General features: G+C 43.9%; 1 protein-coding gene across 3 annotated transcripts in view; it reads right to left on the reverse strand.

Moving 5' to 3' along the window:
- Positions 1-10442: 10442 nt before the first annotated feature.
- The window catches only part of LOC311248670 (mitogen-activated protein kinase kinase kinase 7-like), a 30360-nt gene continuing 19004 nt past the window's right edge, over positions 10443-21798 (reverse strand). For 2 of the 3 annotated variants that reach the window (XM_084339518.1, XM_084339517.1), the window contains 6 exons: positions 19715-19845; positions 19176-19409; positions 18099-18249; positions 15027-15100; positions 13991-14106; positions 10443-11016 (listed from right to left, as the gene is read on the reverse strand). In XM_084339518.1, coding sequence (XP_084195644.1) covers positions 10854-11016; positions 13991-14106; positions 15027-15100; positions 18099-18249; positions 19176-19409; positions 19715-19845 — 869 coding nt within the window. In that variant the 3' untranslated portion in view covers positions 10443-10853. The remainder of the gene's footprint in view (positions 11017-13990; positions 14107-15026; positions 15101-18098; positions 18250-19175; positions 19410-19714; positions 19846-21798) is intronic. The other variant, XM_084339519.1, reaches the window with a different exon arrangement.

Raw genomic sequence — 21798 nt, forward strand, 5'->3', positions numbered from 1 at the left:
TGTGTGTATGAGTGTGTGTATGAGTGTGTGTATGAGTGTGTGTATAAATGTGTGTGTATGAGTGTGTGTACAGTGTGTGTACGAGTGTGTGTATGAGTGTGTGTGTGTGTGTGTATGTATGCGAGTGTGTGTATGAGTGTGTGTATAAATGTGTGTGTATGAGTGTGTGTATGTGTGTGTGTGTATGGGTGTGTGTGAGTGTGTGTATAAATGTGTGTGTATGAGTGTGTGTACAGTGTGTGTATAAATGTGTGTGTATGAGTGTGTGTACAGTGTGTGTATGTGTGTGTGTATGAGTGTGTGTACAGTGTATGTATGTGTATGTGTGTGTGTGTGTGAGTGTGTGTACATCTCACTGCTCACGTTCATCTTAAACAACAGTGTATCAGAAACTGTGGATGAAGTGGGTCCTGTAACTAATTAACTGCGTTACTATGACGACTGCAGGTATTTACAGTCAAGCAAACTGAAGAAATAACCAGCGAGAGGAGGAGCCTGTTCAGGAACCATACTAATACAATTGGCAGTATTAGGGGGTGGGAAGCTGGTGGGTGGGGATCGGACGTTGTGGACAGCGACTCCTACAGGTCGGTTGGTGCGCCTGCGCAGCAGAATCAGGAAGCGATGGGGGCGGCGTGTCCCTCCCACGCAGACCCCCGACGCTGAGAGATCACGCTGTGCAGGTGAAAAGATGCGACGGCTGCCTCCTCGTGTACCGGAGGGGACACGTGATGCAAGGCTTCGTCCACATTGCAGCCGGCCAGTGGGAGGCATGGCCTAACAGCGTTCGAGACAGGGGAGGGTAGAATTGGACAATACGAAATTGGGGACGGGAGAAAAATTGAAAAATCCGGAGAAAAAGTAGATAAAAAATAAAACAATTGTATGTATTGAGCTGTACTGTACTGTACCCATTCTGCAATCTGTTAATAAAGCTTTCAATCAATCAATAAAAGCGTCAGCTAAATGACTAAATGTAATCAACATTGTTTAAGACAGAGCTGCAATCTGTATTCAGATAATGACATGTAATGTGTAATGTAATAATGGAAACACTGCAACAGTATCTTTTATGAACCCACCAGGAACTTTGTGTGCGTGATAAAAATGAAATAATCAATCAATCAATCAATCAGTCTGCTGCAGCTCCCTTTAGAAAGGTAACAAAAGAGACACTTGATCCTGAGCCTCGGCTGAGTGACCCCCCCCCCCCCTTCACCCCTGGAGCTCATGGAATGCGGAGAATGCCGGTGAGGTCACCACGACTTCGCCTGTACAAGCTGGTCGTACGAGTCGGTGTGTGTGTGATGTAGCCGTCATCTCGCCCGCGGCCCTCGGGAGACACAAGAAGCTTTCTCTCTGCGGACGGGAGACACAGAGAGGTGGGAGTGGCGTCGGTGCCGACGGCCCACAGCGGTCTTTCGACAAGAGGCCAAACCTTGGCATTGTTTCTACAGAACGAGGGGTTGTCCCAACACTCAGGGGTGTAGCTCCAGATTCTGGGCCCCATGAAATAATGTATTTGTAGACCCCCAGTGAATGCGATTGCGCGTAAATTTTCGTGATCGCGCGGATTTTTTTTTGGCAATTTTTTTATTGGTGAAAACGCATAATATGGTTTTTACCTATACATTCGGATCAGCAGTTCAGCACCTGCACTGTTGGTGGGTGAGCCTAGTAAAGGATGTCGCATTGCGTTCATCTTCAATGAATGGACCAATGCAATAGTCTACCAAAGCCCCCCCTCTCTCTCTATATATCTCACACACACACACACACACACACACACTTCAGAAACAAACATAGTATCAATGAGAGCATCAATAATACACCTGAGTGAAGTCTAGTAAAAAAAAAAAATGTTGGCCCCCCCCCCCCAGTGCTGGGCCCTTGGAATCATCCTAAGCTACCCCCCCCCCCCCAGCTACGCCCCTGCCAACACTAACCTCGTTCCAGTTGTATCTCCTCTGTGAGATAAAGCCTGGTAAAGAACTACTGCCGACAGTGTGTATGGGGTAGAATTTTCCGGTGTATTAGATTCACAGTACAAGACAGTGCAACAAAATTTTGTACGTCTAACCAGGATGTGACAATCAACAGTCAGTTGCAATATAAAACACATATAAATAAAAACTGTACAGTAAAGTGCAATGGTTAGCACAATGTGAAATGGTGAAAAATATACAATACAAAATATAATAAAAAATAATCATTGAAATAAAGTCTACATAAACTACGGCTATATACACAGGTATACACAGTGAGGTGCAGTGGGCTATGTAGAGTTTTGATTCAGAAGTCTGACAGCTGAGGGGAAGAAACTATTCGTGGTCCTGTTGGTTCTGCCTGGGAGGCTGCGGTAGCGTGGCCCAGAGAGAGTACCCCGCAGGCGGGTGAACAGTCCATGGTTGGGGTGAGAACAAGCGTCTTTGATGATGTTCCATGCTCTCCGTGAGCACCGCTTCTCATAGATTGATGAGATGGGGGGGAGTGGGGTCTTGGTGATGCTTTGGGCTATTTTCACTACCCTCTGCAGTGATTTCCGGTCCTTAACGGTGCAGTTGCCGTACCAGACTGAGATGCAGGTGGTGAGGATGCTCTCAATCGTACAGCAATAAAAGTTCACTAGCATGGGAGGGGGTAGGTGGAGTTTGGCCAACTTCCTCAGGAAAAAGAGGCGCTTGTGGACCTTCTTGACCAGGGTCGAGGTGTTGGTGGTCCAGGACAGGTCCTCAGAGATGTGGACTCCCAGGAATCAACCTCCTCTCCATTGATGTGGATGGGGCTGTGTGTGCCTGTTTTATTTCTCCTGAAGTCCACCACTATCTCCTTAGTTTTTTTGGTGTTGAGGGCCAGGTTGTTGTTAGCACACCACAGAGCTAGGTACTGGACCTCCTCTCTGTACGCTGACTCGTCATTGTTGCTGACTAGTCCCACCACGGTGGTGTCGTCTGCAAACTTGACAATGGTGTTTGAGCCATGCACCGGTTTGCAGTGGTGGGTGAAGAGGGAGTAGAGAAGAGGGCTCAGCACGCATCCCTGCGGTACACCAGTGTTCAGGATGAGAGTGGAGGACTTGAGGCTGTCCAGTCTGACATGCTGAGGTCTGTCGGTCAGGAAGTCCAGTATCCAGTTGTAGAGGGACGGGTCGATGCCAAGGTCGTGGAGCTTGGTGATCAGCTTGGAGGGGATGATGGTGTTAAACGCCGAGCTGAAATCAATGAACAGAAGTCGCACGTACGTGTCCTTCTGGTCCAGATGGATGAGGGCAGGGTGTAGTGCTGCGGAGATGGCATCGTCCGTACTCCTGTTCTGGCGGTAGGCAAACTGGTAGGGGTCAAGTGAGGGTGGTAGGCAGGATTTAAGGTGAGCCAGGACTAGCCTCTCGAAGCACTTCATGATGGTGGAGGTGAGTGCTACGGGTCGGTAGTCATTGAGGCTCTCTGGGGAGGTGTGTTTAGGGACAGGAATGATGGAGGTGACTTTGAAGCATGTGGGAACCTTTGCCTGGGCCAGGGACAGATTGAAAATCTCAGTGCTGCCCAGCACAGACACTGAGTACCCACCCGGGGATCCCATCGGGTCCGGCAGCTTTTCGTGCGTTGGTTTTGCACAGTTCCGCAGTGCGTCAGTGGGGAGTGTGTGAGGGTCAGGTGGTTGGCCGGGGTGGGGGTCTTGATGGCCCTCTTGTGGTTGTCCCTGTCAAAACGGGCGTAAAAGTAGTTTAAGTCGTCTGAGAGGGAGGGGTCAGTGGTCAGGGGGGTGGTGTGTGTTTGGGTTTGTAGTCTGTAATGGCCTGCAAGCCCTGCCACATGCGCCGGGGGTCAGAGCCATTTAGATGCTCCTCGACCTTGAGCTTGTGGTCGTGCTTGGCCCATTTGATGCCCCTCTTCAGATCGACCCGGGCTAGACTGTAGGCTTGTGGGTCATCTGATCTGAAGGCGATGTCACGTGCCTTCAGCAGCTGGCGGACCGGCCCGTCCATCCATGGCTTCTGGTTAGGGAAGGTTGTGATCAGCTTGGTGGTGGTGACCTCGTTGATGTTGGTGCTGATGCAGTCCAGGGTGGAGGAGGTGAAGGTATCAACGTTTGTGTGAAAGTCCACTGTGGCCTCCGCAGCAAAGTTACTCCAGTTTGTGTTTCGAAGCCGATGCTGAAGTGCCAGGTCTGCTCCCTCGGGCCAGACTTTCACAGATTTAACTATGGGCTTGATTCGCTTGATGAGTGGTTGGTATTTGGGTAGGAGGAACAGTGAGATGTGGTCCGACTGGCCCAGGTGGGCGAGAGGGAGGGCCTTGTAAGCGTCTTTGGTGTTAGTATAGACGTGATTTAATGTGTCGTCTCCTATTGTTGGACAAGAAACGTGTTGGAAAAATTTAGGTAGTACAGACTTTAAATTGGAGTGGTTGAAATCTCCTGCAATAATGAAGGCAGCCTCCGGGTGGCGTGTCTGTTGTTTGCTAATGGCTACATGCAGTTCTTTCATGGCTAGCTTTGCATTAGCATCTGGTGGTGTGTATACTGCAACTGTAAATGATGCATGTAGTTTCTCTGGGCAGATGAAATGGCATATTTTGAATCATGACAAACTCAAGCTGAGCAGAACAGTGCTTTACGTTATCTGTACTCCACAAGTTGTTTACATACACGCACACTCCTCCCCCACGCTTCTTACCGCAGTCAGCTGTTCTGTCAGAGCGGATACAATGACGTCCTTGTAGCTCAATCGCGCTATCTGGTACACCATCGTGTAGCCAGGATTCAGTGAAGATTAGCATGTTTGCATCAGAAATCCTTTTGTTATTATTTGTAATCCATAAACGTAGCTCGTCCATTTTGTGCGCCAGCGACCGTACATGTACTTCCCCTGGAAGCTGCCTCCGAACGGACCAAACTTTTCGCCGAATCCTGTCGGCAAACAAGCTAGAACGTCCCGGTCATGTAGTAAATTCTTCAGGCAAAGCCGTTGCAGTGGCTTAAACGAGGAAATATAGTTTTTTCGAAACCGGAAAGCCTGTAGCCGGTACTTCCGTTTAGACATTTTAGGAGGCATATCTTTACCAGCCTATCTCAACACTGAGAACATGTGCATTGTAATGTACGTATTATGTACATTGTACCTTTTCTGCAGTTCAGTTGTGACAAGAACCTTTAATATCACCGTGTACAAGATGGCGGCTTAAGCATACATCTCTAAAGTTGATTGCTTTGCTATTGCTATTTTATTGTCCTGTTTTATTGAAATCGGCACAGCAGTAGTTTGTTTATACTTCAGAAGTATGGTATTTAGACTTGGTCCTTAAAATTAATGGAAGTGAATGAGGGACCTGACACCTGGGAGGAATGGTGGTGTTGACAGCAGACGATAGGGACAACAGTGGTCACTAGTTTACTAGTAGATGACTTTACATAGAGGTAAGACTGCTAGTTTACTAGTAGATTACTTTACATAGAGACTGCTAGTTTACTAGTAGATGACTTTACATAGAGACTGCTAGTTTACTAGTAGATGACTTTACATAGAGGTAAGACTGTTAGTTTACTAGTAGATGACTTTACATAGAGGTAAGACTGCTAGTTTACTAGTAGATGACTTTACATAGAGGTAAGACTGTTAGTTTACTAGTAGATGACTTTACATAGAGGTAAGACTGTTAGTTTACTAGTAGATGACTTTACATAGAGGTAAGACTGCTAGTTTACTAGTAGATGACTTTACATAGAGGTAAGACTGTTAGTTTACTAGTAGATGACTTTACATAGAGGTAAGACTGCTAGTTTACTAGATGACTTTACATAGAGGTAAGACTGTTAGTTTACTAGATTACTTTACATAGAGGTAAGACTGCTAGTTTATTAGATTACTTTACATAGAGGTAAGACTGCTAGTTTACTAGTAGATTACTTTACATAGAGGTAAGACTGCTAGTTTACTAGTAGAGTACGTTAGATAGAGGTAAGACTGTTAGTTTACTAGTAGATGACTTTACATAGAGGTAAGACTGCTAGTTTACTAGATTACTTTACATAAAGGTAAGACTGTTAGTTTACTAGTAGATGACTTTACATAGAGGTAAGACTGCTAGTTTACTAGTAGATTACTTTACATAGAGGTAAGACTGCTAGTTTACTAGTAGATGACTTTACATAGAGGTAAGACTGTTAGTTTACTAGTAGATGACTTTACATAGAGGTAAGACTGCTAGTTTACTAGATTACTTTACATAGAGGTAAGACTGCTAGTTTACTAGTAGATGACTTTACATAGAGGTAAGACTGCTAGTTTACTAGTAGATGACTTTACATAGAGGTAAGACTGTTAGTTTACTAGTAGATGACTTTAGATAAGAGGCAAGACTGTTAGTTTACTAGTAGATGACTTTACATAGAGGTAAGACTGCTAGTTTACTAGTAGATGACTTTACATAGAGGTAAGACTGCTAGTTTACTAGTAGATTACTTTACATAGAGGTAAGACTGTTAGTTTACTAGTAGATGACTTTAGATAAGAGGCAAGACTGTTAGTTTACTAGTAGATGACTTTACAGAGGTAAGACAGCTAGTTTACTAGTAGATGACTTTACATAAGAGGTAAGACTGCTAGTTTACTAGTAGATGACTTTACATAGAGGTAAGACTGCTAGTTTACTAGTAGATGACTTTACATAGAGGTAAGACTGTTAGTTTACTAGTAGATGACTTTACATAGAGGTAAGACTGCTAGTTTACTAGATTACTTTACATAGAGGTAAGACTGCTAGTTTACTAGTAGATTACTTTACATAGAGGTAAGACTGTTAGTTTACTAGTAGATGACTTTAGATAAGAGGTAAGACTGCTAGTTTACTAGTAGATGACTTTACAGAGGTAAGACAGCTAGTTTACTAGTAGATGACTTTACATAAGAGGTAAGACTGTTAGTTTACTAGTAGATGACTTTACATAGAGGTAAGACTGCTAGTTTACTAGTAGATTACCTTACATAGAGGTAAGACTGCTAGTTTACTAGTAGATGACTTTACATAAGAGGTAAGACTGCTAGTTTACTAGTAGATGACTTTACATAAGAGGTAAGACTGCTGACTTTTGACTAAAGTGAAATATCCCTTTAAACAAACCCATGCAAGTCACACGTCTGACTAAAATAACACAGTAACACCTGAAGTGAAGTCCCTGAATAGCTGCTCTATTAAAACAGAAAACAGAAAGGAATTGACATGGCATTTTAGTCAGACTTTAATGGGCTTCTATGGTGTTGAAGACACATTTCCAGATACACTGGAAGCATATGGCCAAAAAAAAAAAAAAAAAAAAAAAAAGGATGAACTCATTTTAAGTAAAAGATGACGAAAAGATTGTATGACTTAATTCAAAATTTTTATTATTATTTCTAATCATGGCAAAAATGATGGTATTATCCTTTACGATGGAACACAAACACAAAATAAATCCTGGACCCGCGTGAGGTCCTGCTGGTAATACTGCGGCAGAGACGTGTCGCCGGCATCGGACGACATTCAAACATTTATTTAGAAGGTTTCTAACGGGTTCCAACACAGACCCCATTGTTCCACCGCCTGGTTATCGTACAGTTCGATTCCCATCCAAATACTCGTGGACTGGACCAGGAATGAGAGAGTTGTGTTTCCAGGGGGGGGGGGGGGGGGGGTCTGGTCTCCATGGCTACGATTCAACAGCGAGCAGCAGATGGGGAATGTTACCAGAAACACCACCTTTTCGTTATTATGAAAAGAAAAAAACATGTAGTGGGGGGTTCAACTCCCGGAGCCGGCGATCTTTGCCGAATGTCTTCCCCGGTCTATCTCCCATTCCTCCTCTCTCTCTCTCTCTCTCTCTCTCTCTCTCTCTCTACCGGACTGCCCGGTAGCAAGAATCAATAAAAACCTACAAAAAACATAACTTATTACATTTTAAAAAGAAACACGTGATCGGGGCACGTCTGACATCTTCCTCTGACGTCTCTATTTGCCGTCAGTCCCCTCGTTGGACCGGACTGCAGTCGTGTTTGTCTTGGACGCCGGAGTTGGCTGCAGCCACCAGTGTTCCAGCGGACTTAACTGAATACCGTGTCATATCTTGTAAAAAAGTAAACAAACAAATAAAAAGAAATTACGTAATGTTTCTGCACGAGAAAACCTAAGGCAACTTGTGAGCAAATTTGAAAGCTACAGTACAGTCCCCCAAACCAAGCATAGTACCGTAACCCTGTTTTTCTGCCAGCCAGACACTCCTTCTATGCAAAACAAGTTGGTGAAAATTAGGGCTGTCAATAATGTGTTAATTTTTCAGAAAAAGAATAAGTTAATCACAACAGCCTTTATGACCCTGACCGTGCCCCTGTAGCTTGTACATGTAGCCGCGGTGAGCGATGGAGAATGACCACGCATGACGTGTGTTAAGCACACAGGTCGTTCTACGCTAGGCTCGCTTTCTACGCCAACATTAGGTACCAGAAATGTTAAGGAGCAATAAGCAGCTGTTGATATTGGGCAGAACTTAATCCTTCTAATCCGTAAACTGAATTTGACGCCGCCCTTCCCAATCAGAATGCATCAGGATGCCTCCAAAGCAACGCACCCCGCTAGGTAGCTAGCAGGCAGCTACGTGTTAGCTAGCAGGCAGGTACGTATGCGTTAGCTAGCAGGCAAATATGTGTTAGCTAGCAGGCAGCTACGTGTTAGCTAGCATGCAGCTACGTATGTGTTAGCTAGCAGGCAGCTATGTGTTAGCTAGCAGGCAGCTATGTATGTGTTAGCTAGCAGGCAGCTATGTGTTAGCTAGCAGCCAGCTATGTATGTGTTAGCTAGCAGCCAGCTATGTGTTAGCTAGCAGCCAGCTATGTATGTGTTAGCTAGCAGCCAGCTATGTGTTAGCTAGCAGGCAGCTACGTATGTGTTATCTAGCAGGCAGCTATGTGTTAGCTAGCAGGCAGCTATGTATGTGTTAGCTAGCAGGCAGCTATGTATGTGTTAGCTAGCAGCCAGCTATGTGTTAGCTAGCAGGCCTTTGTGTACGCACACAACTGTTATCGTGTCACTAGAGGGTTTGATAGACAGCTTGCTCGTTCCAATCTTTTAACTTGGTCATTTAGTTTGATTGGATGTCCTGCCCCTTACTGGAATGATGGATCTTTTTCGTTTCGGTGTCGACGTCTTATTTCTTTGAGTACTATCGAGATATAACAAAGTCGTCCGACAACCGCTTGTTATCGTTACATCAGAGAACAATTTATTACAAAGATAACATAACTAAACGCTACTTTTCGCCCAAATACAAAGTGCAGTGAAACATTGAGCCGTTACATAAAATTGTCTTGTGATCTTGTGACTCGACAACAACAGACACGTTCGGAATTTCAGATAGTCGTCATCTTTCACCGAAACTGTAGGGGGCGACATTTCATTGTGTGGGAAAATATTCCTGGTAAATAAAACAAGTGGATAATTTCTTAAAAGTTCTTTGTTTTACACGTTATAATAAACAATTATAATAATGTGTAACACCAATATTATGCATTTCAATAAAAACATTTGTAACTAATTTTTTTTGTCGTACCCAAGAGCAACATGTTCATCAAAAGGCGAACGGGAAACATGGCGCATCACAGTTAAAATACACATGGTTTGTTTTCAAAAAGGAGTTCAACCACGTGGCCATTCCCCCCCCGCCCCCCCTTCTGCCGTATTTAACGAACAACGTGAAGAAAGAAAAGAAAAAGTTAAAACCGAAGAATAAAAAAAGAAGGATATTACAATTACTTTGCTGCCATCCAGAGAGAAATGTTAAAAAGTCACAGAACAAAAAAAATGCAGGATGTTGTGAAGAACTGGCTTGGTGACTTCGGGAGGGCAGGCGGTAACATCCACAGCGGGAGCGCAAAAAGGCAACACGCCGCGATGAAGACAACAGCACACGTCTCTGGGGTCTCTTCAGGCACAGGGCCGTCTCCGCGACGACTCCGTTGCATAGTATACACACATAGTACACACATAGTACACACATCCCAGAGGGAGAGGCTTCACTTCCCGTTGTCCATATCGGAAAAAGGTCCCGAGGTCGTGATCCGCGTAATCTAGTAACATTAGGGGGCGTGCGCAAAAAAAACAAAAAACAGGCGTTCACTTTGGCGGTGATCGGCGGTGATCGGAGGACAGTTGAGTGGCAGTTAACACGGGGGGCGCCCCGACCCCTTGGCGGCTGATCCGAAAACAGTTGAGTGGCGGTTAACACGCGCACCCCCCCCCCCCCCCCCACACTCTTTGGCTAGCGTTCTGGAGAAGAAAAAGCTGAAATGTCTTAAGACAGTGTTTCACGACCCTGAGAAAATGGGTCACAGGGCCCCCGATTCTGGTGAGCCCCCCCCCCCCCCCCCACACGGCAACAGTACCAGTCGTTTTTTTTTTTTTAATTAGTCCGGGGAGAAGAAGTAGAAGAAGAAGAAGAAGAAGAAGAAGAAGAAGAACGGTCGAGAGACATTGGGTTCTTGACAGGCCGTACAGACTAACTGTGGTGCTGCTGACTCTGGATCAGCTTGGCCCCGCAGGTCGTGGTGGTAGGCGGTACAGACTAACTGTGGTGCTGCTGACTCTGGATCAGCTTGGCCCCGCAGGTCGTGGTGGTAGGCGGTACAGACTAACTGTGGTGCTGCTGACTCTGGATCAGCTTGGCCCCGCAGGTCGTGGTGGTAGGCGGTAACAGACTAACTGTGGTGCTGCTGACTCTGGATCAGCTTGGCCCGCAGGTCGTGGTGGTAGGCGGTACAGACTAACTGTGGTGCTGCTGACTCTGGATCAGCTTGGCCCCAGCAAGTCGTGGTGGTAGGCGGTAACAGACTAACTGTGGTGCTGCTGACTCTGGATCAGCTTGCCCCGCAGGTCGTGGTGGTAGGCGGACAGACTCTTGTTCTCCTCCAGCAGCTTGTTCTGCTCCTGGACCAGCCGAGACGAGGACTGATGCTCCTGGTCGTCCTGGTCCAGCTCTGACATCAGCTTATTCCTGGGGGGGGGGGGGGGAAGAAGAGAGAGAGAGACACAGAGAGACAGAGGATTGAGGAAAAACACAGACTTCTTTCCTCAAAGCCGTGGGGTTAGACAGGGGTGCAGTTTGAGTCCAATCCTCTTCAACATATACATCAACGAACTGGCAAAAACATTGTAACAAACTGTAGCACCTGACATCCCCCTAGCTGCAGATAACATCCAGCCACTAGATGGTGCTATAGGGCCTAGCAAACACAGAAGGCAAATGCCTGCTGTTTGCAGATGACCTGGTGCTGCTGTCTCCAACAAAAGAAGGGCTACAGCAGCACCTTGATCTGCTGCACAAATTCTCCCAGACATGGGCACTGACAGTAAATCTAACCAAAACAAAAGTTATTCCAAATAAAATATAATAATAATAATAATAACTTTTAGAAAAGGGCCCGTTTCAAAACCTACATGATTATGAGGCAGAAATAGGTCAGAGAGACGGTCAGTTCCAACCTACAGCCACAGCTGTTATAACAAGCAACGGCAGAGGACGTCAGTGTGGGCACCCTGGATTCTACACGATGCCCACCTGCCTTAACCTCATTTACACTTAACGATCTATGGTAAGATTAAATATTATAACTTAACGATCTATGGTAAGATTAAATATTATAATTTAACAATCTAAGGTGAGAGAGACTGAATGTTATCTATAGCAGGGGTTCCCAACCTTTTTTCCCCCAGGGACCCCCAAACATCTCTGATGAAATTCCTGGACCCCCCTCCTAATAAAATACCATAAAATACTATTTTTTTTCATTTTAATACTTTTTTTTGTCATTTTAATAACAAACTGCTTATACACAGGCATATGCATCATAATTAGACTCACTATGCTTCTTTGACTTGTGCCTTCAATCAACAAATCTCATCTTGCACCATATGTATTTCAAAATGTTGGCCAATATTCAAATCCTGTATTCATCCTCTCAAATCAGGCCCTAATGGTGAACGGTTTGCATTTATGTTGAATGAAGTAAGAATCCACTGCAGTAAAAATATCCTCACCTCGAGTGGTGGTAGTAAGGTTGACTGACATGAGAATGTCCTGCTTCAGATCCTCATTTTCGATATACTGCACATAAACGATGAGCACAGCCTCGTCTGCGACAGTTGTAGTTTCATCAAGTTGTATGGCAAATGGACCCTTTCTAAGCTTTTCTGACAGCTGCTGCTCGCAATCACTTGACATCTTATCAATTCGGTCTTTCACTACATTGTTCGAGAGTGGTACTGATTTTAGTTTATCCGCCACCTGTGGGCCGCACAGTTTCTAAACCATTTTGATGCAGGCTGGTTTGATGAGCTGCTCGCCAATATTGTGCGGTTTCTTTGCTTTTGCAATTAAAAGCGAACACTCAAAGGAGGCTTTGGTAGCCTTCTGTAAATCACTGCCACCCCTGCTCCATGCTACTCTAACATCAACGGGCTTGTTCGCCTTGAGAGACTGTTCTTTCCTCCGAAAAAAGTCTGGATCCTTCCCAACGGTTTCTGGGTGCTTAGACGCCTGATGTCTCTTCAGCTTGCTGGGCTTCAGGCTCGAGTTTGCCAACTTTTCTCCACAAATCACACACTCAGGTCGTTTGTCTGGTCCCTCAGTGAAGCCCATGGTGATGTAATTTTCGCGATTGCTGTAGGTTCTAACTTTTTTTGCAGATGAGCTGCCGTCATCTCCTTTTCGTTTGTCACACATTTTCGCCTCTGGCGGCTGACTGCAGACGAGCCGAGAAAGTTAACTAGCGTGCTAGGCTAGCTACGGAAAGTGATACAGTCAACTGATTCGCATTTTAGCGGCTACCCGGTAGCCTACTGTTAACGTTCAAAAATCATGTCTAGATGTTTATTTATTTATCTTTATTTTTATTGTAGTGGAGAGACTATTCATGCTTCTGATGATAAAAATATGCTAATTAAATATTTCTCTGAAAAAAAAAAAAAAAATACCTCAAATCATCTGTGGTCTGGCAGACCCCCTGCGCCCCCTGGCGGACCCCCAGGGGGTCAGCGGACCCCAGGTTGGGAATCACTGATCTATAGCACCTTTAACATCTAGTGGCAGAATGTTATCTATAGCACCATCTAGTGGCTGAATGTTATCTATAGCAGCTTTAACATCTAGTGGCTGAATGTTATCTATACGCAGGGGTTCCCAAACTTTTCAGGCCGGGGCCCAGAAAATAAGGCGTCAGAGAGCCGCGGCCCAATGCACATCGTCTGGCATTTTATTTTTATTTTTTTGTCATGCGACCGATTTTTTAAGCCAAATATCACTTCAATCCTATTAAGTTAGTTCAAGTTAGTTATTCATTTATATGTGCTATTTATGAGAGGGCTAACTTGTTGCAAAATAATAATGATAATAATAATAGCCTCATTAAAATACTATTGTTGCTTCGGTTGTTTTCAGCGTTTTATGTGCATAATCTGTTATTTAGTTTGAAATGTTCGTTGAAATAAGTAGATTTTTCGTTTTTGTTTATTTATTAAGTTAATATAAAACCATAGTCACATTTTAGAATACTATAGAATAGAATTTTAGAATACAACTAGAAACACTGTCCTGGCCTGCTTCTAAGTTCAGTGGCCTGACAAAAAAAAAAAAAAAAAAAAAAATTTTTTTTTTTTTTTAAATCATCTCGCGGCCCATCCGTGGCTGCTCGCGGCCCACCTTTGGGTCGCGACCCCGACTTTGGGAACCACTGATCTATAGCACCATCTAGTGGCTGAATGTTATCTATAGCAGCTTTAACATCTAGTGGCTGAATGTTATCTATAGCACCATCTAGTGGCTGAATGTTATCTATAGCAGCTTTAACATCTAGTGGCTGAATGTTATCTATAGCACCATCTAGTGGCTGAATGTTATCTATAGCACCATCTAGTGGCTGAATGTTATCCATAGCACCTTTAAGTACAACAGTAGCTCAGCGTCTACTTACTTCCTCTGGACCAGCAGGGCGATCTCAGTCTGGACCTTCAGGTACTCCTGGGCCATCCTGCAATGCTGCTCGAACACTGCCATGGACTCTCTGGAGTTGGGGCACGGAGCCAGAGGCTGGACCAGGACACAGTGTCATAGATGTGTCAATTCATGCGATCCCTTTGGAGGCGGAGGGGGGGGGGGTGACTAAGACGAGGCAGGCCATACTCCTAAAGCCCCCCCCCCCCCAAGCCCAGACAGACTCACACTCTTTTTGTTGTCGCGGTCGGCTGATCCGGCTCCGCTCAGTGTGACAGGGTCACAGACGGGTGATAATGGGCCGATCCCGGCTGTCTTAAGCGCTGACGAAGTTCTGGCAGTGTCAGAAATTGTTGGGGCATGCAGTCGTGCAGTGTGGCTGGTGCTATGTGGCTTGCTGACTGACTGACTGACTGACTAGCTTACTGCCTGACTAGCTTACTGACTGACTGACTAGCTTACTGACTGACTGACTAGCTTACTGACTAGCTTACTGACTGACTAGCTTACTGACTGACTGACTGACTGACTGCCTGACTAGCTTACTGACTGACTGACTGACTAGCTTAATGACTGACTGACTAGCTTACTGACTGACTGACTAGCTTACTGACTGACTGACTAGCTTACTGACTGACTGACTGACTAGCTTAATGACTGACTGACTAGCTTACTGACTGACTGACTAGCTTACTGACTGACTGACTAGCTTAATGACTGACTGACTAGCTTACTGACTGACTAGCTTACTGACTGACTGACTAGCTTACTGACTGACTGACTAGCTTACTGACTGACTGACTGACTGACTAGCTTAATGACTGACTGACTAGCTTACTGACTGACTAGCTTACTGACTGACTGACTAGCTTACTGACTGACTAGCTTACTGACTGACTAGCTTACTGACTGACTAGCTTACTGACTTACTGACTGACTGTCTCCCTGACTGACTGTTGAAACACACCTGAGTGGCCTGCCCAGGTCTGGCTGAACTAGTCTTGTGTGCAACTCACCTGTAGCTGGTAATTGAGTGTCAGGTAGGCCATCGGGATGGAGCCGTCTATTGGAACTGAGTAGCCATTGGTGGCTAGAGAAGGACACGCACACGCACGCACACACACACACACACACACACACACACACACACACACACACACACACACACACACACACACACACACACACACACACACACACACACACACACACACACACACACACACACACACACACACACACACACACACACACACACACACACACACACACTTCATTTAGCTTTGGAACTTAAATACATCTTTGGGGGAAAATCATTAACATCTGAACATATTCAATAGAACAAATAATTGGCCATTTTGTCTAACAAAAACAACCATGAATAATCAATAACGCCAGGAGGAGAAGTGGTATTGAAAATGTGACCCATCATCATCATCATCATCATCATCATCATCATCATCATCAACCCAGTGTGAGGTGACTCCAGCTGTGGTAAAACAACCTGTACACAACTACATACACAGCACTCTACTGCCCCTCAGTGGTGAACTATGAGCTCTGCACAATGATACACTGGTTCAGACTTGTGATGAGTGTGTAAAGGGTGAAAGAGTTCCTCTCTGCTCTGTATATTAATGACCTGAAAGCAGCTTGCTCATGTGACCTTTTGCCGGATGACTCCGCCTTACTAGTGTCTCATAAAGACAAACAAGTGGTTGAGCAGACATTGAGTGCAGAACTAGAGAAGGTTAGTGACTGGCTAGGCTACAACAAGCTGTCCCTCCACGTGGGGAAGACTGAGTCCATCCTATTCGGGTCAAAGGTCAGGCTCAGAAAATCGCCAGGTTTTAACATTAGAATAGGAGATACTGTTCTCACCGACAAAACATCTGTGAAATATCTTGGTTGCGTCCTGGAAAACAGCTTATCAGGGGAAAGCATGGCTCAACGAGCACGTACAAAGATCAATAACAGGACTAGATACCTAGCTAGAATCTCCAATTTTTTTTAGATCAGTCAGCGATGAAGATTCTTGCTGGAGCTCTCATACAGTGTCACTATGACTATGCGTGTGGTTCCTGGTACAACAGCGCCCCCAAAAGTCAGAAAATAAAACTACAGACATCACAAAACAAGCTAGTCAGGGTAATACTAAGGCTACCCGTCCGAACCCACCTTGACCTGTCACACTTTGAGAACATGAGATGGCTAAAAGGTGGAAGACAGAGTCAACCAGACAGGGATGTGCCTAGTTCACAGAATCGTGCACGGGGTAGTGCCAGTGTGCCAGTGTACTTCAACAACTACTTCAACTGTATCAGGGGCACCCATGCAAATCCAACTAGGCGTAGCTCACCTGCCTTTGTGCAGAGAGACAGACAGACAGAGAGACAGACAGACAGAGAGACAGACAGAGACAGAGAGACATACATACAGAGAGACCGACCGACAGACAGACAGACAGACAGACAGACAGACAGACAGACAGACAGACAGACAGACAGACAGACAGACAGGCAGGCAGGCAGGCAGGCAGGCAGACAGACATACAGACACTGGACAGACAGAGAGACAGACAGACACGCACCTTGCTAGCCAATCGCCAGTGGGGATAAAAACACCATGTTAAAAGCCCAATCCGTAATTCAGATGTAAACAAATGTGTAGAAATATGAATAAAATATAAATAATAGGAATGGAGTCATTTGAGTTGTCGTTTTTGCCCTAAACACGAACTCTGAACCCTACTACATTCTAGGCTCTGTTACCCTTACTGTATGAACTCTGACCCCAACTGCCTATAGAGAATGAAATGGCAAAAAGAAATGGCAAAAAGACAAAGGCATAATGTTCAGTGCAAACATGTATGTCGTTTACAGTTTATTAGGCCACCTATGCAACTCGTTTCGTTTGATCCATTCTCTGCCTCTGCCACAAATGACTATTTGAAGCACATTGACTATACTCTAGGCTCTGTTACCCTTACTGTACGAACTCTAAAGTGTGTTGGTACATGTCCTGCTTAAGTAAGGTTTAGCTTGCCCTAGTCCCTAAATCAAAACACACACACACTCACTTTACTCCTAGTGAGTTCAGTTGTTTCTCTATATAATTATATGAGATTCCAGATTCAGATTGTGATCATTATTCCTCCATGTAGTTTGGATGTGACGGAACTACTTTTTAAAAGTCGTTTTAAATGGTAACTGGAATGCATTTATATGCATTATATGTTTTATCCAAAGTGCTTTACAGCTTATGTCTCACATTCACCCATTTACTCACACATTCACACACTGCGTCCATTCATTTGTGCTAAACTAGGTTAGCTTGCAGCTGGATAGCTTTCTACTGAGATCTATCTTCTTGTCTCTCTCTGGAGAAGACGGTAAGATCAGTTGCCATAATGTTGGTATCTATCTTCTTGTCTGACTCTGGAGAAGATGGTAAGTACCATAATGTTGGTATCTATCTTCTTGTCTGATTCTGGAGAAGACGTTAAGCACATTTCCCATAATGTTGACGTGTTCCTTTAAAAACATTAAAAAGAACAAATCCATATGACATTAATTAGGAATGTCCCGATCCGATCATCACGTGATTTTCCGAAGATCGGGATCGGCAAAAAAAAATAGGGATATTTATTTATATATTTTTTTTTTATTCAACAAACATGACCATGTTCACGCCTTAAACTCATACTGAGGCCTTAGTTTTGCATATCATCACTCATTTATTTATTGTCATACAGAGCAGAAGAATTTTGCCAAAACAAACGCATTTCCTTTGATTTAATTATACATCAAATGATTTATGTCAAGGATTGCAATGCCTCGCTTGAATGAAGTTAACTTTTCACCTGGATAACGTCAACATTCAGGGTGAATGTAATGTGAGAAATTGGGATAAAAAATAAATAAATAAAAATATATATATTTAATTTTTTTTTTTTATCGGATCGGGAAAGATCGGTATCGGTAGATACTCAAAATCACATGATCCGGAGCGGATTGGGAGCAAGAAAATTTGATTGGGACATCCCTAACATTAATGAACGCCTAGTCAACGATAACGGCAGTCTTTACCTGTACTGTCCTGATTGGCTGTCCCACCTGTAGGGCTGAGAGGCCCCCGGAGCTCTGATTGGCCAGCGGTGGGGGCGGGGCCAGTGGAAGGGGTGGGGCTGAGGGGGAGGGCCGGCCTGGAGGAAGGCTGGGTGCCTCTCAGTGTCCCCATCTGATCACAACACACACAGAAACAGCTGAAGACAATGCTATCATGACCATAGTGTTCTTTCTTTAGTGTGTTTTCCCAAGAGACTTCCCTGAAACAAGATAAGAATCTATTCCTTTATTGATCCCCTTGGATTGAACTCTCTTCGCAGACATGTTAAGCAGGAGAATAGTAAATGTTGTTTCAGAATCTTGGTAAAACAACATTTTCAACCAAATAAATTGACCTTCCCTAATAGATAGTGTGTACGTGAATGAAAATGTATGTGTCTGATAAAGAGATAGGATATACATGGATGAAAAGGTATGGGTCTGATATGGATATATTATTAGAAGATTGTATAATTGGTTGATAAGAACATAGATAATGTATGTAAAAGCTAAATAGTATATTATGCTGTATTGTATTATGAATTAATTATGAGTAGGTATTGTTGTATTGTATTATGAATTGATTAGGAGTATGTATTGTTGTATTATGAATTTGATTAGGAGTATTTATTGTTGTTTTAATTGTCTGTATGACATGTGAATGTTGTGAGTGTAACTGTATTTGACGTGTTATGGACCCCAGGAAGAATAGCCACAGCACTGCTGTGGCTAATGGGGATCCAAATAAACTTAAACTTGGGGAAATTCAGGTGTCATAGCAGCATTGGGGATTCAATTAGATATGAATATAGAAATATGATAATAATAAATAGTGTAAACAATATAATAAAAAATATGATAACAAATACAATGTGCTTTCAAGTCGGGTAAGAAATTAGACAAAAGATATCACAAAACAATAATTACCGTCGTCGTGTGGGGAGAACCCACCAGACAAAAAAGACCCGCAAACCCATTTTGGGGTCGTGACCCCTAGTTTAAAAAAATAAAAATAAAACGGAGGAGAGAGATGGGATCCTCTTTTGTTGCCGTGGTTACCTTGGAAGGTTTGAATTGCAGTGGAAACTTGGCCTCGATGCTCTTCAGGGTCTCGTCGCGGCCCTGAGAGTTACCCAGCTCGGGGTGGCCCTCCGCGGGGCCCTCCGTGTGGCCCTCGCTCCTGTTGCTGCTGATGGTGTAGTCGGCGTAGGAGCCTGTGCTCGTGGCGGAGGAAGATCCGCTCCTGGACCCGGAACACTGGAGATGCAGAGGCTCGTCGGACCCGGGGAAGTACTGAGAACACAGAGAGGAGGGACCAATGAGAAGGACACAAACACAACCGAGCAGGAGAGCTAAGAAATGTGCAACAATTTGTCATAAAATCATACCTTTTGACCTCGGTTTGCTTTCATTCAATTATTTTGTATACGTATTAAAGATTTGGTCAAATGAAAATAGTCTTTTTCATTTTATCCCCCATCCCCCCTAGGGGGCTTTTTACCCCCAAATAGGCCATTATTGAAAATAAGAACATGTTCTTAACTAACCTGCCTATACAAATAAAGGTTTGATGATGATGATGAGAGCTCAAACTGTACCTTCATGAGGGAGCTCATGCTGCTCTTCACCTCCTCCATGGAGGGCCTCTGGTTGGGCTCCTTGTCCCAGCAGCGCACCATCAGGACCTCCAGGGGCTCCGGCAGGTCTTTGATCAGCGGCGGCCGGGTGCCTGCAGGAGACGGCAGGGGTGACTGTCCATTCTGTTTAAACTAGTGGGGTTTTATCTTCACAGTTGCAGATAAAGATTAGGCTACGCTAATATTATAGTAATATTATAGTATTATACTATTATCGTATTGTCATTTGTTTATCAAGGTGCAGTGATGTGGAATGATATACAAAATCTAACAGAAACATGTTCCACTTTAAAATACATTTAAAAGCAAGCTTAAAAAAGAACTACAGATCCTGTAGTCTTTAGTATCCGTGTGTATTTGTGAGCAGTCTTTTTTAATTTTTTTTACAACATTATAATTGTTGTATAATGCTGTATTGTATCTATCTGTGTGTATGAGAGTGGGATATGTGCATGTGTGTTTGTGCATAATGTGTGTGTGTGTGTGGGGGGGGGGGGGGGGGGTGGGGGGGGGGTTGTGTGTAGTTATCCTATATAGGTTTAAGAGGGGGGGGGTCGCTTATAAGCCCTTGGGCTTTTTTGACCTTTCCTGCACATTTGAACCGTTCTTCTTTTGCTTATTTTATTCCAGAATGTATGTTTGTAAGTGCAAATAACAATAAACAAACAAATAAACTCCTCATAAAAATTTAAATAAAACATTTATCATAAATGATGTAGCCTATCTGCATCCGCTTGGCGCTCCATCAAGACGTCACCATCACTTTCGTACCAACCGTGCCCTTATTGGATTATTTATGTTGATGAAAATGATGAGTTATATTCATTAAAGAAAGTTGATTTAATAAAAGAAAAATACTAATTTAATCAGATTAATCACTTTATTCAAATTGAGGATTTAGTTTGAGGATATTTAATAATAATCTTTTTTTATTACGTCATGAAATATGAATACTTCCAATAGAAGCTTTGAATGTTAAAAAATGACATTCGGTACAGCCCTACCATGCTAGACCTTGGCTAGCCCCCGCCAGGCTGAACACAGCTAATGGAGACACAAACCCAACCAAACCATACCATGCCAGACCATCGGTTGATATCGGTTATATCGGTATCGGAAATTAAGAGTTGGACAATATCGGTATATCGATATCGGTAAAAAAGCCAATATCGAGCATCCCTAATAAATATGCATGATCACGTTCAACAACGTGGGCTTTTATTTTGATATTCCTTAATTCCACGTTTGAAATTACACGATACATTAACACTTTAACTGCCAGGAGACGAGTTTAGGCGTCCTTCCCCGCCATGCTCAAGTTGCCGAAGACGCCGTAACTCGTCTTTGATATCAATATTTCAAAAATCTGTGATCGGATTCATATTTCCCATCCGCTGGCCTGAGACCCACCAAAAAGCCCCACTGAACCCTCTAGCGGTTCAAGAGCGCCATCTGGTGGCCGATCGGCGCAATCGCCAAACAGGAAGTTACTTGGACGATGTGCTATTCACCCATATTACTTCCGGGCACTCGGTATAGGTTCCGGCACTCTGGCTCGTCACAATACATAGCGATCCGTTGCCAATAACTCGATAAACAACATGATTTGGACGTATATACTATTATACAAGCTGGAAATGGACCCGATATTTCTACATCCCATAATAGGAAAATGTCTGTTCCATGCTCATCGCCCAACGGCGCGAGGAAGATACGGTAAGATTCAGCGTTATTTTTCAATGTCTCCTATACTAACTGATCTGATGAACATATGACCCACACTAGATGAATGGTATAATGTTGCCCACGGAATTATAAACGCCCCCTCACCCATCCGGTCAACATCAGATGACGTGTAGTAACTTCTAGAACCATGTCTAGTTGGAATTTTTTATATCGCGCCGATTGCCATCAAACTGTATTTCATCATCAATATAATGCATTTGGAGCTATAAATCAAGTTCTGGAGAAAGCTGCAGAAAACGATAAAAACATACTTATACTTTAGACCATATTTTAGTATGAATATGTGAATGAAAAAGTTT

Source organism: Notolepis coatsorum (genome assembly GCF_963971535.1).
Source record: "Notolepis coatsorum genome assembly, contig: SCAFFOLD_731, whole genome shotgun sequence".
Lineage (NCBI taxonomy): Eukaryota > Metazoa > Chordata > Actinopteri > Aulopiformes > Paralepididae > Notolepis > Notolepis coatsorum.